The 17,964-nt window shown below is 42.3% G+C and overlaps 2 protein-coding genes and 1 long non-coding RNA gene across 5 annotated transcripts; 1 reads left to right on the top strand and 2 right to left on the bottom strand.

Moving 5' to 3' along the window:
* Window positions 1-266: 266 nt before the first annotated feature.
* On the bottom strand, window positions 267-7,550 carry LOC148658852 (sodium- and chloride-dependent GABA transporter 2-like). Of its 3 annotated transcripts, XM_088640620.1 has the most exons (15): window positions 7,379-7,549; window positions 6,646-6,865; window positions 6,160-6,294; window positions 4,764-4,904; window positions 4,422-4,509; window positions 4,192-4,324; window positions 3,377-3,511; window positions 2,921-3,024; window positions 2,434-2,558; window positions 2,055-2,167; window positions 1,785-1,922; window positions 1,451-1,553; window positions 1,064-1,164; window positions 743-913; window positions 267-632 (listed from the first exon to the last, which is right to left on the bottom strand). In XM_088640620.1, the coding sequence occupies exons 2-15, from the start codon at window positions 6,839-6,841 to the stop codon at window positions 462-464; spliced, it is 1,854 nt and encodes a 617-aa protein (XP_088496746.1). In that variant the 5' UTR covers window positions 6,842-6,865; window positions 7,379-7,549; the 3' UTR covers window positions 267-461. The 3 variants fall into 3 exon arrangements, with proteins under 3 accessions (XP_088496746.1, XP_088496747.1, XP_088496748.1); XM_088640621.1 differs by lacking the exon at window positions 7,379-7,549 and having other exon boundaries at window positions 6,646-7,001; XM_088640622.1 differs by lacking the exons at window positions 267-632; window positions 743-913; window positions 1,064-1,164 and having other exon boundaries at window positions 1,253-1,553; window positions 7,379-7,550.
* Window positions 7,551-9,354: 1,804 nt separating this feature from the next.
* LOC148658851 (sodium- and chloride-dependent GABA transporter 2-like) lies at window positions 9,355-16,970 on the bottom strand. Its single transcript, XM_088640560.1, has 14 exons — window positions 16,775-16,970; window positions 16,450-16,584; window positions 15,994-16,134; window positions 15,639-15,726; window positions 15,414-15,546; window positions 14,681-14,815; window positions 13,225-13,328; window positions 12,785-12,909; window positions 12,556-12,668; window positions 12,284-12,421; window positions 11,849-11,951; window positions 11,295-11,395; window positions 10,967-11,137; window positions 9,355-10,855 (listed from the first exon to the last, which is right to left on the bottom strand). The coding sequence occupies exons 1-14, from the start codon at window positions 16,968-16,970 to the stop codon at window positions 10,685-10,687; spliced, it is 1,854 nt and encodes a 617-aa protein (XP_088496686.1). The 3' UTR covers window positions 9,355-10,684.
* Window positions 14,034-17,710, top strand: LOC148658850 (uncharacterized). Its single transcript, XR_015940224.1, has 3 exons — window positions 14,034-14,133; window positions 14,642-16,547; window positions 16,792-17,710. It is a non-coding gene; the product is annotated as an uncharacterized LOC148658850 (long non-coding RNA).
* Window positions 17,711-17,964: the final 254 nt, after the last annotated feature.

Genomic DNA, 17,964 nt, shown 5'->3' with positions numbered 1-17,964 from the left:
CAGAGTGAAGGCTGGAGGCCGATGAGACTGCTTTATTTTAATTTCTTCAAAAACACAACAAATATTTTATTTCATCATTACCCTTTCAGAATATTAAGATCACACTGCTGCAACAGAGATACAACAAGACTTTGAACACATCAGCAGCAGAAAATATCCAGTGTTGCATAGCAAGAAATGGGGGTTCTGTTATTATGTGTTCTTTTGGCAGGAACAGTGAGTATCAGCTTATGAAGGAAGAAGAATGGACTGATTTAAAAGCCAAATGGAATTTAGAGAATTAAAGTTTATTGCATGCAAGAAACAATAAGACCAAAGTACTGTAAATAGGTACAAAACTTCCAGTTTATATAGCAAATTTCAGCCGCTTCTGATGCAAATTGTTACCATGGTAATGGGGGGGGCATGTCTACCCCAAACACAGGTACCCATATTAAACCACTTTCTACACTGCTGCTGTGTTAACAGACAGAGGCTGCTGGGATTGGAGCTTCAAGCCCCCCTTCACTCTTTAGCTGTTTCTCCCTACAACTCAACAGAGCGCTGGAGTCTGAGGTCACAGGATCACAGCTCTGTTTCTGCTTCTGGCTGAGAGGCAGGTCCTGGGCATGGCTACACAGCAGGTGCAAACGCTGTAGAGACACCAAGAACAGACAAAGTTTGTTACAGACCTCTGCTCAGGAGGAGGAATAAACTGACACAGTTCAGGATATAGCTCGCCAGTCAGAGGTTGGAGCAGTACCTGGTGTAGTGCCCCTGCAGTCCTTGTGAGTTTATACAGCATGACCAGAGGCACACAGGTGACAGAGGAGAGGACAAAGAGCCAGCCCAGGACATACGCCCAATCTGGATACACATAGGTGTTGTTGAACTTCAGTGGGGTGTACTTGACCAGGGAGAAGATGAAGATGCACTGAAGGAGAGATAACAGACAACTGACTCAGCAGCACTAAGACGAGAGAGGAGCACTGGTATGGATTTATTAAAACACAGAATATCATATTGCAAACTATTTTTTTTCACAGGTGAAGTTAATTTGAAGAAGTTCAAGAGATGCTCTTACAGTGCACACAGCTGGAGTGATGTAGAGCCAGCAGTATCGGAATGCAGCTAAAGGCCGATAGCCAATCATGTCCTCAATGTTGGCATATAACAGATCAGCTCCTGTATGAAATCCAGAGGTCAAGAGAAGAAGCTAAGTAATGACACAATTACAAATTACATACAGATTTTGTGGTGCTATATGAATTCATTGACTGTTTTGTGTATTTTGTGTGTTCCAGAGGTCAATTGGTATTTATCAATAATAATATCAATAATATCTGTTGATTTTGACTAAGCTGCAGACATGAAAGCTTCCTTAATATTGCCCATGTAAAGTCTACGAAGATGATGATATACTGGGACAACACAGATGCTGAATAATAGTAATAAAGACATGAACACCTACCATATACCCATCCGATACAAATGGTCTGAAATATGGCAACAAAAAATATGCAGGCCCCACTGCAAGCATAGTAATCAAGCAAATGGAAAATGTATATTCCACCCTGAAGAGACAGAAACAATATTGCTATTTAAATAAATGTTGTGACAACTGTGATTTGAAATAGAGAGGAGCAGCTCTCAATGAACTGTATTCTTCTTGGTATGTTGTTTTACAACACCTTCCTGAAGCTCTTATTTCAAGTTTGCTGTGTTGGATTTTCTTCAACTATGTGGGCTGTCCATTGCAGGTTTTGTTGATCGACTATCAGGCCCCTCAGCCCTCTTGTCCTCACCTCAGTGACCAAGAGGAGGCCGAGTAGGAAGCAAACTACACAGAAGAGGAGCAGAAGGAGCTCCCGCCGGTATCCTCTCTGGAACACTGCAGGAAACAAATCCACGATGGCCGTCATCACGGTTTCAATGCCCACAAACTGCAAAGACAACAGAGAGCATAGACGCCTGGATCACTGAGATAATGACATATAGTAGCCCATAGTGCATGCAAACACAAGTAACACCAGTGGATAAATACAGTACTGTATGGTCTCATAACATGGTCTCACCTGTGTGTCCAGTCCCAACAGGATGATCATGATGAAGAAGCAGGTGGCCCAGAGCTGGGGAAGAGGCATCATGGCCACTGCTTTTGGATACGCAATGAATGCCAGGCCAGGACCTGAACGACCAGACACAGGCTGATTCAGGGAGTAACACAAACTCTTGAAACCATTTCAGTTATGGAAGGCTCTAAATGCAGAATAGAGCACCACCACAGAAATGTTCTGGCCAGGTATCATTTACAATATTAAGCCTGGGACAAACCCATCCATAGTGTAAAGGAATTGGTTTTCACAGGACAGTCCTCTAAGATTTAAGTTTACATAAACACTCCAGAGAAAAACCAGGGTAACAGATAGCAGGTGTGAATAGACTGCAGCTCACCAGACTCGGCCACCAGCGAGATGTCCACTCCCTGCTCGTGCGCCATGAAGCCCAGCACAGAGAAGATGGCAAATCCAGCCACAAAGCTGGTAGTGCTGTTCAGGAGGCACAGGTAGAAGGAGTCCCTGTATGAAGAGAGACCATTGTGGCATTTAATCTCAATCCCCAGCTACCAAGAGTGGAGACCGAAAGACACTTTTTTAAAGCAGGACCTACAGTTATAGGTCTAGAATGTTCTAGAAAAAATGCACGTGGTGTTACCTTTAATGGTTAATGAATGGAGAAAATGATTCAACAATGGTTTAAAACCATCTATTATTTCTTAAATTCAATGGTTTACGAATAGAGGTAGTAACACTATAAGAAGTATTAAATTCTATGTAAAATAATGGATTAAACAGTGCATTTTAAAATGATCACTTATAAAGTTTGAAGTTTACAGGAATTTCACTTTGATATCATTTTCCAGAGTTACCTTTCCTCTTACCTGTAGCAGTTATTGTTGTATTTATTGTAACTGCTGAGTGCTATTAGCAGTCCTGCACAAACACTGTAAGAGAAGAAAATCTGTGTCCCTGCTTCCATCCATACCTAGGATAGACAGGAGCACAGGGCATAGAAAACTGTATGGGACACTTATTGACATACTTTAATAATGTGAGTTTCAAAGCCATATTACCACATGATAATTAAATTAAAATACTGAAATAATCACAATGTTGCATTCAGTTCTTTCTTATTTATCATTTAGTTATGTTTACAGTAGATGAGGGCTTCTGAGCCTTTACATATAAAGCAGCGAACAAGAGGATATCTTGAGTTTAATGTGCACAACATACATGAAAAGACAGACATTAGATCTGGGAGTAGACACCTCAGAACTTTTGTTCCATATGTTTCTCATGAAAGAGATACATATTAATGTTGAAGGCCTGTGCATCACCTGTGGGTCAGTGAGCCGTGTTACATCAGGGTAGAGGTAGAAGACCAGTCCATCAGCAGCTCCAGGCAGGGTGAGTCCTCGGACCAGCAGCACCACCAGCATCACATAGGGGAAAGTGGCTGTGAAGTACACCACCTGAGAGGGCAGGAAACCATTGATATATAGAGGGTTCATTTCAAACCTGCAACTAACCAGCAGCCATGTCACCCTGCAACTTACAGTTGGCAATCTACTGAAGCAAAGCAGGTGTGAGCCTGGTCAGTACCTGGATCGGAGACCTCCTGTGAAAAACTAAGGTTGCTGCTGAAAGAGGTGTTAGTGAGGCCAGCAGGGGGCGCTCACCCTGCGGTCCATGTGGGTCATAATGCCCCAGTATAGTGACGGGGACACTATACTGTAAACAAGCGCCGTCTTTCGGATGAGACGTAAAACCGAGGTCCTGGCTCTCTGTGGTCATTAAAAATCCCAGGGTGTTTCTCGAAAAGAGAATTGGCTACATTACTTTGTTCTCCTCCCCCTCCCCCCACGCCAACGGCAGGTGGATCGACGCGCCGGTTGGAGTATTCTTGGTCGCGGTTAATGGCAACGTCAGCTCAAAGATTTGGTTCAAACCAGCAAATGGAGACGGGCGTGCCGACAAGCGGATCCTGCTGATGCGGGATTAACATTAGGATGAGAGAGATTTCAAATCTGCAACTAATTCATTAAATTACCATGTTAGCAAGTCAATCTGGCTTTTTATACTTCAAACTACAATCTTAAGAAAATATCAGAAGAAACTATGACATTATGCCGGCCAAATGCAAAATCCTCACCTTCCCAGTGGACTTCACTCCCTTCCAGACAGAAAAGTAACAGATGATCCAGGCCAGCAGGAGACACAGGGCCAGTTCCCATCTCAGACTGCCCACCTCATCGATCCCACTAGAGATACCCAGCACCCTCCTGCTGTAGGGATGATGATGCACATTTCATATTATAGTAATTAAGTATTGTATGCGCCTGTATTATCACTTTAGATATAGGTACAGTATGCCTAACATACTTCCAGAACTCCATTACAGCAGAGGTGGTCTTTTCTCCATCTGTCCAGTTGGAAGTGAGATTCTGCTTGTCAAACTCCACACAGGAATCTATCAGAATTCCAACAGAATAGAAGACGTGTGTGACCTTGTGCGGCAGACAGCAAGGACTGGTGAGAGTGCAGAGAGAACAGGATCAGAACTCTGCTAATACAGGAACTACTGAACTATCAGCTTCAAGACAGGATGACAGTTTTACTAACACCAGTGTGCTCAGCCAAGGAAAAAGAGTATCTCTGGACTCTTCTTTAACAATGCACTGATTGTTCATCAGGGGCTGCTAGTGAACTCCTTTGCTCCAGTACCTGTGTTCCAGGTGTTTCTGCAGCTGGCCCAGGGCAGCTCAGAGCTGAAGGAGGAGAACAGGTAGAAGAAGGCCCAGGCCTGGATGATGATGTAAACAATGTCATTGTAGATCATGATCACCACGGTGCAAAAGCCAATTCCTACAGAGACAAGATCAGAACTGGAGCAGAACTGCACTGTCATGTCATTTACCAAACCGCTTTATACCACACAGTGTTGCGGGAAGCCAGAGCTTTCCCGGCAAGCAACGAGCACAAGGCAGGGTACACCATGGATGGGGCGCCAGTCCATTGCAGGGCAAGTGCAAGCCAATCAAAAATGGGGACAATTTGGAAGCCACCGTAAAGACTGAGGGGAGAAATTTAGCCCACACACCAGGATAACTCTCTACTGTTATCAAGAACTGCCCGGTGATCTTTAATGACAACTGAGAGTCAGGACTTCGGTCAATGAAATATGGAAGAACTGCATTGTTGGGCTGTTCTTCATACTGTAAAGTGTTATTTTACATAACATATTTTTCAAAACACATCGTTGGGCATTTTTTAAAATAAAATGCTTAAAAAATGCCCTATTTGAAAATTTAATGTCACACTGTGTTGTGGTACACTGTTCTCATCTTTTCAGGCTGTTTTTTGTATCATGGTATTTTACTATTATACGAGTAAAGGAACAGTGTGACTTTAAAAGGCCTTTGTGTGGTAATAATGAGGGAGGAGCTTCCACAATAAAAGTATAATTCTGAGGCTAAATTTGTTCTCTTGTAGAGCTCTGAGAAGATGGATGGGCTGTTATTTCTGCATTGTCCCTTTCCTGGGAATATAGACTAGTGCTGAATTTAGAGTGGATTCAGTGTCCCTGCTGTCACAAATCTGTGTTCAAAAGAAATTACTGAGAAAACTATTTGTCTCAGTACTAAAACAGCTCCTGATTTATTTTTTCTTATCAGGCCTTGTAACTCTGTCTTTGGGAAGGGATGGGACAGGACACTTTTTGAAGAATGTTACTTTGTGGAGTGTGAGAATAATGTGACACCCAAGACACTCTTCTACAGTATATAAGATTTAAGTTAAGGTAAAGTCTTATTTCTCAGTGCTTTCTATGCTTGAACATGAGAGTTATAATACAAATCAATTATCTAATGACCTCCAGACACTTTTATCTCATCTGAACTGGACTGGAAATTTCCAAGATCAGGTCTGGAACAGATTGCACAGTCAAGGTATTGAAGTAGTCTCTGTGAATCTTTCAATAAACAGCTTCCTATCATCTGGAAACATTTCTATGTTCTAACTGAAACATTCAGTATTTCCTGTCTTTCTTACGGAAGGTTTTCAAAATCAAAAAAGTGTGATGTAGGAAAGCTGTAAAAATGAATGAAAACAAGAAGATCACCTTCAAACAGGGGGCAGATCTTCCTCCAGCAGGTGATGCCCCCCTGGCCGGTGTACTGCCCCAGAACCGTCTCCAGCAGGAACAGGGGGATTCCACAGATAAACAGGAACAGGACATAGGGGATGAGGAAGGCACCTTTTACAAAGGGGAGATTAAATATCACAAAAGATATTATACTAACCTATATTAACATTTTATATTTTCCACTGTAAACATCTTTTTTAGTCAAAGTCAAATTGTTTATATTCATAAACTTATATGGGACTAAATGTTCTCAAAGACAATTTTATAATTCATAGATTTATGATTAAAATAACTTGTTACACTCGTGCACAGAAGGATAAATAAACTTCCTCAAATTTAAATTAACTGCTGAAAAATACTTATGCTGTGATGTAACTACAATCACAGAAGAAAATTGTTTTTCATCAAAATCAACCCTTTTAGACCTTCAGTGGATACATACCATTCAACTGCCTCACTCACCTCCCCCGTTTTTGTAGCACAGGTACGGGAACCTCCACACGTTGCCCAAACCAACAATCTGTCCAGAAACAGCCAAGATGAACTCCCTCTTGTTTGCCCACTGGCCCCTCTCCTGGATCTTCTGCCCCTTCTGCTCCAGCCTGCTCCCCTGGACTGGGGGCTCATGTTGAGCTTCTGCCTGCAGATCCCCGTCCATCCCAGCTGCAGCCCAGTGAAATGACTGTTGAGAGGAAAAAGGAATGGGAAGGAAAGAAAAAGTCAAGAAAGAATCTTCATCCTCAGAAACAAAACTAAATGCAAAGTTCAATACAAAAACTGCTACTTCTCAAATTTTTTTGTGAAAACCAGTAAAGGAACTGTTTAAGTGGTCTAACTCACACTCACTCTTTTTTATACTGTGTACATGGCATTCAAATTCATTGGTCTTTGAATAACAGAAGTCATGACCACTTTACCTCTTTCACAAGAGTGATAAGTCTTTATATGTAAATTAGGAACTTAAGCAATGATGTTTTCACTATATGTAAAGGGATTTTTGTATTTAATGGCACAGTATGTGAGGCTCACACAGGTGTCACAGTGATGGACTGGATTGGTTTACCTTGTAAAACACATGTAAATATGCTGCTTCCCTGAAAGGTAGACAGAGTCTCCAATATCTCCTTAAATATTTCATAACACCGTTTCTTTATTTATATGCATACTGTACATGCAATGGAAAATCACCACTCACAGTCAGAGGTCTGGAATACGGAGACTCTCCCGTTCTTCAGCACTGGATGAACCAGGAGATGCTGTCCATCTCATACTGTACTATTCACCTTCTGCTCAGCTCTAGAGACTCACTGAACATAGGCAAGCATGAAGCTTATATACAACTCTGTCACACAAGTGGCACTCAAGGAAACACGTTACAACAACACAGTATTTTATGGTCTGAGAAATGTTTGAAGCAGCAAAGGAAAAAAGAGACAGGATAAGTGATATGAATGGTCCCAGGAGATAAGGTGTGCTCAGCTCAGAATGAAAACAAATTAGAAGACAACACAAGATAGAGCAAACACAACACTAGTCTTTTTTCCCACTAAACAGTATATTCTCCATTTTAACAATACATGAATCATTCATCACTATAACTCATTCTTGAAAATAATAAGAGTGTAGAAGATGAATAGGAGGGTGAGGGTGTTTTGCAGGCCACAGTATGTACGGCTACAGAGCTGTGTGTCCGAACAGATTGTTAGCAGTACTGGGGCTCCACAGGGGACTGTCCTTGCTCCATTCCTGTTCACCTTTTACACTTCTGACTTCAGGTACAACTCTGAGACATGTCATCTGCAGATGTTTTCAGGTGACTCTGCAATTGTGGGGTGTATTAGAGAGGGGAGGGAGGAGGAATATAGGAGCTTGATTACCAATTTTGTGGAGTGGTGTCATCTTAACCATCTCCAGCTTAACACCAGCAAGACCAAAGAAATTATTAGGAATAAGTCTCTGGTTTCCATCCAGGGTGAGGACATAGAGGGCGTACATTCCTATAAGTACTTAGGGGTACACCTGGATGATAAGCTGGAGTGGTCTGGTAACACTGATGCCCTGTACAAGAAAGGTCAGAGCCAACTCTATTTTCTTAGGAGACTCAGGTCCTTTGGTGTGTGTGGAACACTGCTACACATTTTTTATGAATCAGTGGTGGCGGCGGCCATCTTCTACGCTGTGGTGTGCTGGGGCAGCAGCATCATGACAAAAGATGCAAATAGGCTCAATAAACTCATCAAGAAGGCTGGCACTATGCTGGGGATGAGCCTTGACCCCATGGAGTAGGGTGGCTGAGAGGAGAATGCTGAACAAGCTCACAGGCATCATGAACAACACCTCTCATCCGCTTCATGGGACTGTTACTGGGCAGCGGAGCACATTTAGCAATAGACTGCTCCAGCTACGGTGTTCAAGGGAACGTTTCCGCAGGTCTTTCCTCCCAGCGGCTGTCAGGGTGTATAACGCTGCCCTAGGCTAGGACTGTTAGCCCTTCATTTGCTCCTCTATGGACAGCATGTTTACTCCATTGTACTTTTTGGACAATCAGTCTGTATAAACCTATGCTCATTTTGCACATATTTTATTGTTTATACAGTGACTATGATCAGCACATTTTGCACACACCTATGTATTTATTTATTTTTATTTATTTTGTTTGTCTTTTGTTTTATAACTATTCTGATGTCTGTTTTGCTTGTCTTGGGCTGGACTGCTGTAACACATCAATTTCCTAGAGGATTAATAAAGTATTATCTATTTATACAATGAATGGCAGGCTAGAGCAAAACATAAGCAATTTTTAGGGAAGAAAATCAGATTGTTTATGACAAGTGTTAAATAAATTTGACCAGTCTAAAAAAAACAAGGTGACACTCTCTTTTGTCTTGAAGAAGGAAGCAAATTGAAAACAGTTTAAGAAGCACAGAGGTTATTGTCACTGAGATTACAGAGCTACGGACAACTAGATCCAATCTCACCCAATCGTGCACTGCTGATTAGACAATCATACTAGTGAGCTATCATAGTGAACCTGTGATTGCACAAGCTACACTTGGACAATTTCCTTTCACAGTGGAGCCACTCAGCAGGCCTTAATTGTACCACCTTGGTTGAATCTATGTGACACATATTTAATTAAAAGAAGCAAATAAGAACAGCTTAGCATCACCATTCTACTCCAGCCAGATATTTATTATAGTACATCATAGAGATACAGGTGTGTTCGGTGGGGAGCTCTCAGCAGAGAGCGACACGGTGCCTTGATAACGACAGCTGAGAGGAGTGAGTGGTAATGAGCCTCAGCTGTGGGAGTCATTTAAAAGCACATCAAACACGTTCCAGAACAGTGATCAAGCCAAGACTTTAGTCTTGTGCAAGCTGCAGGCGAGAGAGGAGGGAGATCAGGTCTCCCGTAAGCAGGGGCTCAGCTGTGAGAGAGAGAAAAAGAGGCCGAAGCAAGACAGCAATGGATGTGAGTCGCTGCCGGTGCGGACACTGTTAGGAAAGAGCATCTGCCTTACAGGTGCGAGAGAGAAGGCAGACTGCTGGCTGTAGCAAAACTCTGATAAGGGGAGAGATGGAAAAGCAACAATCTCAGAGGAGATTGTGGACGGAGAGTCTCTGGAGTTAGACAAAACTGAATTATTTATAGAGCCTGCAGCCTATTTTGGTGTAAGTGTCCAGGACTGCTTGGAGTCCACTGTGAGAGTGTTTAGCATTTATATGTGTTGGTTACGCACTTATCACTAATTTGAGGTGCACCAGCAGCTAAAGTACATGAGTGAGAAAGCAGTGGTGGATAGGCACAGGAGTAGGTGTGCCGGTTGACATGAAGGCACAGCCTGAGATGTGAGAGTAGGGCACCAGAGAGATTGTGTATTTCAATTAGGGACACAGTGTTGAGTCTCGGCATGAGTGGTGAAATGCAATAACAGACTCGGCTATATAGTTAAGGGGTGATATGTCTGGGCAAAAGAGTGAGGTGCTGTGGCCTCATTGTGTCTGTGACGCCCAGCCTGGAGGCATCAGGAGGACGTCATCAGCTGGAAGCAGATCTGAAGACCATGGGCTGGCTGATCGTGAGAGGACCACTGGGTGTTCTGGGGGAACAGGAGGCTGTATGAAATATCTAGGAGCTGGAGGCTCCAGGTGAGTAAGGTAGTAGAAGGCTCCCTGAGGTGTCCAGAAAGGGAAAAGATAATAAATCAGTGTTAAGAGGTTGCTTGTCAAGCTTGCGAATCCACAGGCAAAGGTCTCGGAGATGAGAGGGACCTCCATTATGATCCGAGAGGGGGTCTCGTATGACAGTTGTTTGAGTCGGAGACTCTGGGTCCCATAGTATCATGTTAAGAGCACTTTGTAACAGTAATTTGACAAATTTATGAATAAATTATTTTAAAACACTGTATTCATCACACTTTACCATTGTTAAATTTAATAACCTTTCTGCTTCAAACATCATAAGTACCCATATTGAACCACTTTCAACACTGCTGCTGTGTTAACAGATAGAGGCTGCTGTGATTGGAGCTCCAGGGCTCCCTTCACTCTTTAGCCGTTTCTCTCTTGAACTCAACAGAGCACTGGAGTCTGAGCTCAGGGGATCACAGCTCTGTTTCTGCTTCTGGCTGAGAGGCAGGTCCTGGGCATGGCTACACAGCAGGTGCAAACGCTAGAGAGACACCAAGAACAGATGAGTTTGTTACAGACTCAGCTCAGGAGGAGGAAAAAACTGACAATTCAGCATAGAGCTCTTCAGTTACCAAAGAGGGAGGAGCAATACCTGGTGTAGTGACCCTGTTGATGAGGTGAGCTTATACAGCATGACCAGAGGGACACCAATGACAGAGGAGATACCCAAAAGCCAGCCTAGGACATACGCCCAGTTTGGATACACATAGGTGTTGTTGAACATCAGTGGGGTGTACCTGACCAGCGAGAAGATGAAGATGCCCTGAAGGGGAAAGAACAGACAGCTTCACCTCAGTTCAGTGACTCAGCTTCACCAGGACAGCACAGGGGCACTGCTGAAGATGTGGAATGTCATATTACAATAGAAACTGATTTTTATAGGTGGAGTTAATTTGAAGAAGTTCAAGACATGCACTTACAGTGCACACAGCTGGAGTGATGTAGCGCCAACAGTACCAAAATGCAGACAAAGGCCGATAGCCAGTCATGTCCTCAATGTTGGCACAGAAGAGATCAGCTCCTGTATGAAATCCAGAGGTCAAGAGAAGAAGCTCAGTAATGACACAATTATAGATGTATAAATGTATTTCGTTGAGTCATCTGAATTCAGTGAGCATTTTCTTTAATAGATGTGAGAGTGTTTCTGAGTTTAAGGTAATATTCGGATTATGGATGACCAGGGACTTTAGCAATTCTAGTGATTAGCTTTACTAGTCAAGAGATTAGCTCCTCTTGTAAAAACCAAGAAGCCAACTAAAACAATTCAGTAAAAATCAAAAGAGGCAAAGAATATTTTATAACTTTTATATATATTATAACTGAGAATTAAAGAAGACTGCGTGTCAAGTAGTACTGTGCAATAAAACGTTTTGCTAGGCAAAGATGGATCAGAAAAATGGATCTCAAAAACACTTAAGGAGAAGGAAGTAAAGTCCTGCACATAAGCAGGTGTGATAATGGAGTGTGAGCTCACCGTACACCCATCCAATGCAGATGCTCTGAAATATGGCAACAAACAAAATGCAGGCCCCATTGCTGCCATAGTAATCAACCAGTAGGAAGACATACAGGCCACCCTGTAGAGAGATACAAATATTGAAACCGAAAGGTTACAGTGACACTCTGTAACACTATGGGTAAATTCAAAATGATATGTTATGGCACAAATATCCTACAGTTTCCAATAAATCTCTTAATCTCTGTAGGCTGCTCAGAAGAATTACCTGATCCCTTAAGTACTGATTTGTTGATTGGTGCCCTAAAATGGCACAAACGTTCCTGCAGTTTCCAATAAATGTCTTCCAATTCTATGGGATGTTCAGAAGAACTTGCTTATCCTTTTATTCAAACCAGCTCATTACAGGTCTTGTTGATTAACAATCAGGCCCCTCAGCTCTTCAGTGCTCACCTCAGTGACCATGAGGAGCCCGAGCAGGAAGCAGACCACACAGAAGAGGAGCAGGAGGAGCTCCTGCCGGTATCCTCTCCTCAGCACCATAGGGAACAAATCCACAATGCCTGTCATCACCGTTTCAATGCCCACAAACTGCAGAGAGGAAGACAACAGAGAGCACAGACACCTGGACCACTGAGTCAACTCATGCTAAGAGGACAGAGAAACACAGGCTAAACCTTGTGAATTTACATATACTGTATGTTGGACTCATTAGATGGTCTCACCTCTGTGTCCATTCCCAGCAAGAGGACCATGATGAAGAAGCAGGCAGACCACAGCTGAGACAGAGGCATCATGGCCACTGCTCTCGGATATGCAATAAACACCAGGCCAGGACCTGCACAACCAGACAGAGGCAGAATCTATTAAGATTTATTTTTACAAAACACACTCCAGTCAGAGATGAACCAGGGTGACAGATACAGTAGCAGATGTGGACAGACTGCAGCTCACCGGACTCGGCCACCTGCGAAATGTCCACTCCCTGCTCATATGCCATGAAGCCCAACACAGAGAAGATGGCAAATCCAGCCACAAAGCTGGTAGCGCTGTTGAGGAGGCACAGGTAGAAGGAGTCCCTGCATGAGGAGAGAATATGGTGCCATTCTGAGAGGCATTTGAACACAAGCACTGCACAACCTACTGTACAGTTGAGGCTAAGATGTACTGTACGCCTGCCAGTGGAAAGACCTGCAAGCAATAGATTGTGAGAATGAACACAGGTGGGCTTCTTGTATTATTATGAAAGATTCAAAAGCAAATTTTACAATGGATTGTTTTGCTCAGAGTAAAATGTATTTAACAATTACCCCTAATCCTAATTCTAGGGGAGAACATAGAGATTAGAACATATCTTTTTCTTAGTATTTTGCCATTTTGACCTTTGTACTCACTTGTAACAGTTGTTACTATATTTGTTGTAGCTGCCCAGAGACGTCAACATTCCTACACAGAGACTGTAAGAGGAAAACACTTGTTTTGCTGCATCCATCCACACCTAGGAGAGACAGAGACAGGGGAATATTACTGCTGTCATAGACGTCCCCAGAGCCAATTTCCATCTGGAATTATGAATCCTCAATTTTGTAATATCTCTAGAAATATAGACAGTAGACGTCTGGTTTAAGATAAATTGAAGCTAACACAGTGGCCATTAACCAGGCATGACCATTCACTAGACAGAAATATCCAGATTTTTTGTCTTCAAAGATCAATTGTTCAAGTTGTGGCCCTGTCAGACTTCTGAATATGGTTGCAGACCTTGTCCTACGTGTCTACTAGCATGAATAGAAACTTGAGACAAATATAACAGATCTAAAAATTCTACATAATTGTGAAGACAGGACCTAAAATGGTTTTGCTCGCATTTCCAGAAAATCTATTAAATTGTAAAAAAAGTAATTTAAAAAGTATAGTAGCTATTGCAATTACTATAGAAAGCCTCTAAGCACTCCCACAGAGACTTTTATTGTTGTTAGGCAGAAAGGCCTGACAGGCCTTCAGCTGTGAAGTGATACTGTAAGAATCTGATTGATCATTACTTGCTATGTCAACAATCAGTAGAAAAATGTGCAGTCTGAGGTTCACAGAGGACGTCCATCCCATAAGCTTCCAAATGGTTGAAATAAAAAAATGAATGGCAGTAATGTGAACCTATTAGACCAGCTTTTTCAAGCCCCAGGAGCCAATCGGTCTCATTTGTCTCCAAACCTGGAGATGAGTAAATTATCCTGCTTGTGAATTTATCTGAATAATTTCTTCATGTTCTATAAGGTGCAAACGTGGGATTTGTATGCATTTGGGTGAGCTTTTGCTTTTGGGATTGTATTTCGACGGGTTACTGACGGGTCAAAGGTCTTTGGAACTGTGCTGAACGAGTCATCAGATAAAAAATGTTGCTGTAATTGATTGCTTTCTTGTCTTATGGATTGGGAAACAGAGAAGCTCTGAAGCTCCGGTTCTCTTCTTGTGATTGAAAAAGTTTATGATGTTTTCTTTGCTGGAGAAAATTTATTAAATGTGCTGTGTATGTATTTTTTATTTATCGTCCTTATTATGATGGTTTGGTTAAAAAGCCTTTCACTGTGATGAAAAAAACATTTAGTCTGTTCTGCTTTCATGGTTTGATTTAGAAGACATTGGAGCTCCCTTCTACAGTGGGGAACACTGGGGCTAGGTTTAAAATAACTTGATTATCTGAAGTTAACAATGATTCCAGGGCGTGGTGTCCTCAAACCCTCTGGGGACCCTGCAGAGCACTGTGGGGTCTACAGGACCCTTTCAATAATAATTCACATGGATCTGTGACAGATACACCGCGGAGGAGCTGGCCTGTGTGTCCTGAAGTACCTGAGGGTCAGTGAGCCGAGTTACATCAGGGTTTAGGTAGAAGACCAGTCCATCAGCAGCTCCAGGCAGGGTGAGTCCTCTAACCAGCAGCACCACCAGCATCACATAGGGGAAAGTGGCTGTGAAGTACACCACCTGAGGGGGCAGGAAACCACTGATATGCAGTATGGAGAGGTTTAATTTTAATTTTACTTGTACTTTCTTACTTCAATTCAAGATACAGTTGAGAGAATTGTCTGGTCTACCAATGTTCTTCAGCAAATCATAAAAGTTTTATTTTTAAACATACAATCTTTAAAAATTATATAACCTGTTTTTTATTTTCACTGATGGGATTACAATCCCCTTCAGCATGATTTTCTAAGATATTAGAAAAGTGTTTCTAAGATCTTACCCTAACAGTTTAAAAGAACTGAATCCGACCAGACAAATCTTTAAGGAGACTTGATTGAAGAACTCAAGATCCTTGAAGGTATTTACACTGTCACCCCAAAGGACTCCTTCAGCATTACACAAATGCAACCTACAGGGAAGTGTATTCAAAACTGACAACTGGAGGTGCTGTGAAACACAAAGGATTGTGGGAGTATTTAACAACCTACCCATCAATGTTAATAATGTCCCATGGTACCATAAAGACAATTATATCCAACAAACTATTGTCTAGATTGGATGAAAATGTAATTCCTGCAGCACAGAAGAAAAAAACACCCCAACAGCAAAAGTGTCTCACCTTCCCTGTGGACCTCACTCCCTTCCAAACAGAAAAGTAACAGATGATCCAGGCCAGAAGGAGACACAGTCCCAGCTCCCATCTCAGACTGCCCACCTCATCGATCCCACTGGAGATACCCAGCACCCTCCTGCTGCAGGGATCAGGACACAGGCACGGTTGTGTTGAAAAACATGACCAGAGTATGTGATTGTGTATGTACAGGTGTGAGGGTGTCTAACTTACTTCCAGAACTCCATTACAGCAGAGGTGGTCTTTTCTGAATCTGTCCAATTGGAAGTGAGATTCTGCTTGTCAAACTCCACACAGGAATCTATCAGAAGACCAACAGAATGGGAGAAGTGTGTGACCTTGTCTGGAAGACAGCAAGAACTGGTGAGAGTGCAGAGGGAACAGGATCAAAACGTTGCTAAATATACGAATTTCAGAACTCTGCTAATACAGGAACTTCTGAACTATCATCTTCATCACTGGATGACTGCATCACAAACACCAGGAAAAAACAGTATCTCTGGAGTCTACATTTTCAACACACTGGTGTTTCACTAATGGCTGCTAGTGAAGTCCTATGCTCCAGTACCTGTGTTCCAGGTGTTTCCACAGCTGGCCCAGGGCAGCTCAGAGCTGAAGGAGGAGAACAGGTAGAAGAAGGCCCAGGCCAGGATGATGATATAAACAGTGCAGCCACAGACCATTCTCACGACAGTACATAAGCCAATGCCTGCAAAGAACAAATGAAGATTGGAAATGCAGAAGAAAACAAATACTATCAGTGTGATAAATCTGGCCATTGTCTTTATTGTGTAAAACTAGTGTGATGTTTGAAAGAATGATGTCTGAGACTCATTTTCTAGGACAATGTCTCTGATTCAGGGTGGTACATGGTGTTGTTAAACTACATGACATGACCATCATATTATAAATCATGTTTGTCTATGTCCTGATTCAATTAAAACTTAAATTTAAACCCTCAAGTAACAAAAACAGTCTTTCCTCATTTTCACATTTTTGAATATTCTGTTGCAATGGTACCCACCCTCAAACAAGGGGCAGATCTTCCTCCAGCAGGTGATGCCCCCCTGGCTGGTGTACTGCCCCAGAGCCGTCTCCAGCAGGAACAGGGGGATTCCACAAGTATACAGGAACAGGACGTAGGGGATGAGGAAGGCACCTTTTACAAAGAACAAGATAATAATTTCCAAAAGCTTAATTACTGTACATAATGTAAACACTGAGAAATGGTCTTCATGATTAGAATTTACCGTTATATAGAAAATAACTTTTTCATCAAGATCACATTGTACATTGTATACATTGTATTTTAAATTAGCAGAAATCAGCCATTCAATTGCCTCACTCACCTCCCCCATTTCTGTAGCACAGGTAGGGGAACCTCCACACGTTGCCCAAACCAACAATCTGTCCAGCAACAGCCAAGATGAACTCCCTCTTGTTTGCCCACTGGCCCCTCTCCTGGATCTTCTGCCCCTTCTGCACCAGCCTGGTCCCCTGGACTGGGGGCTCACGCCGAGTTCCTGTCTGAAGATCCCCGTCCATCCCAGCTGCAATCCAGTGAAGTAACTGGATCACAAGGATCTGTCCTCTATAGAGAACAACAGATTGAGAAAGGGAAAACCGGAAAGTTTCAGGTGCTGAAGCTCTCACTGGACTGAGGAAGGCATAAAGCATATATACAATTATCTAACACCAGTGTAAAACCCATGTTAGAATAACAAAATGTTTTAGGTCCAAGATAGCAAAACAGAGAGACAAGATGAGCTATATGTAAGGCACCAGGAGATAAGATGTGCTAGGCTCAGAATGAAAACTTAACAACAACAACAACAACAACAACAGTTATATAGAAGGACAAGGTCTTACAGTCAGAAAGCAGGAAAGACAAATTAAAACAAATACACTATGGGTATCTTTCCACAATTCAAACTAAAATCATTCTTCTTATTGCCAAATTAACTTAAATTAATCACTATGACTCATACTTGGACTCATACTTGATCAGAGAGCCAAGTCTGCTCAAGCTCTTATAACACAGCAGAGGACTCCCCAGAGGTATGCTATGCCATCAGACATTTTAATGAAGCTGGGCTGGGCTCTCAGCATACTTTTATAAGCAAATTAATAATTACACCTGTCTAAAAAAGAAATTCGAATACTTGCAAAATTGCTCATTTAAAACTCAACTCACAGGTATCGTTGGAACATGAAATTACGAAACGTCTTCAAAGGAGCAAGAACACAAATCTGAATTGATCAAATTTCTCCTTCATTTACAACTTGTTGCGAAACAGATTGACAAGAATAGCAGACAAATGAGCCAGCTCAACTGACCATCCACAGCTGGGATGAAGCAGCACCAGCAGTACCTGAAAAGAGTGGACACCCCTGTCTTTTACATGGCCAAAGACATTATCAGTCCTTAAAGATTCAGCACAAACAACAGATGGCAGACAGCACAAGACAAGAAATATTTTTACCGTTCATTCTTCCTGTCAGCCAAGTAAACATGACTGCGAAAAACAGAAGACACAAT

This window comes from Lepisosteus platostomus, chromosome 7 (assembly GCF_059453375.1).
Source record: "Lepisosteus platostomus isolate fLepPlt1 chromosome 7, fLepPlt1.hap1, whole genome shotgun sequence".
In the NCBI taxonomy this organism is placed as follows: domain Eukaryota; kingdom Metazoa; phylum Chordata; class Actinopteri; order Semionotiformes; family Lepisosteidae; genus Lepisosteus; species Lepisosteus platostomus.
Note: the sequence above shows the minus strand (reverse complement) of the source record. Positions and strands in the feature narration are given on the sequence as shown.

What these genes read in the sequence shown, in the direction of transcription:
- LOC148658852 (XM_088640620.1), bottom strand. Translation starts at nt 6,841, where the DNA reads ATGGACGGGGATCTGCAGGCAGAAGCTCAACATGAGCCCCCAGTCCAG. An exon ending in TGTTGGGACTGGACACACAG is followed by an intron (nt 1,923 to 2,054) that starts GTGAGACCATGT and finishes TTGTCTTTGCAG; the next exon opens with TTTGTGGGCATTGAAACCGT. An exon ending in GCCTCCTCTTGGTCACTGAG is followed by an intron (nt 1,554 to 1,784) that starts GTGAGGACAAGA and finishes CTGTCTCTTCAG; the next exon opens with GGTGGAATATACATTTTCCA.
- LOC148658851 (XM_088640560.1), bottom strand. Translation starts at nt 16,970, where the DNA reads ATGGACGGGGATCTTCAGACAGGAACTCGGCGTGAGCCCCCAGTCCAG. An exon ending in GGCTCCTCATGGTCACTGAG is followed by an intron (nt 11,952 to 12,283) that starts GTGAGCACTGAA and finishes ATCTCTCTACAG; the next exon opens with GGTGGCCTGTATGTCTTCCT. An exon ending in CAACAGGGTCACTACACCAG is followed by an intron (nt 10,856 to 10,966) that starts GTATTGCTCCTC and finishes GTGTCTCTCTAG; the next exon opens with CGTTTGCACCTGCTGTGTAG.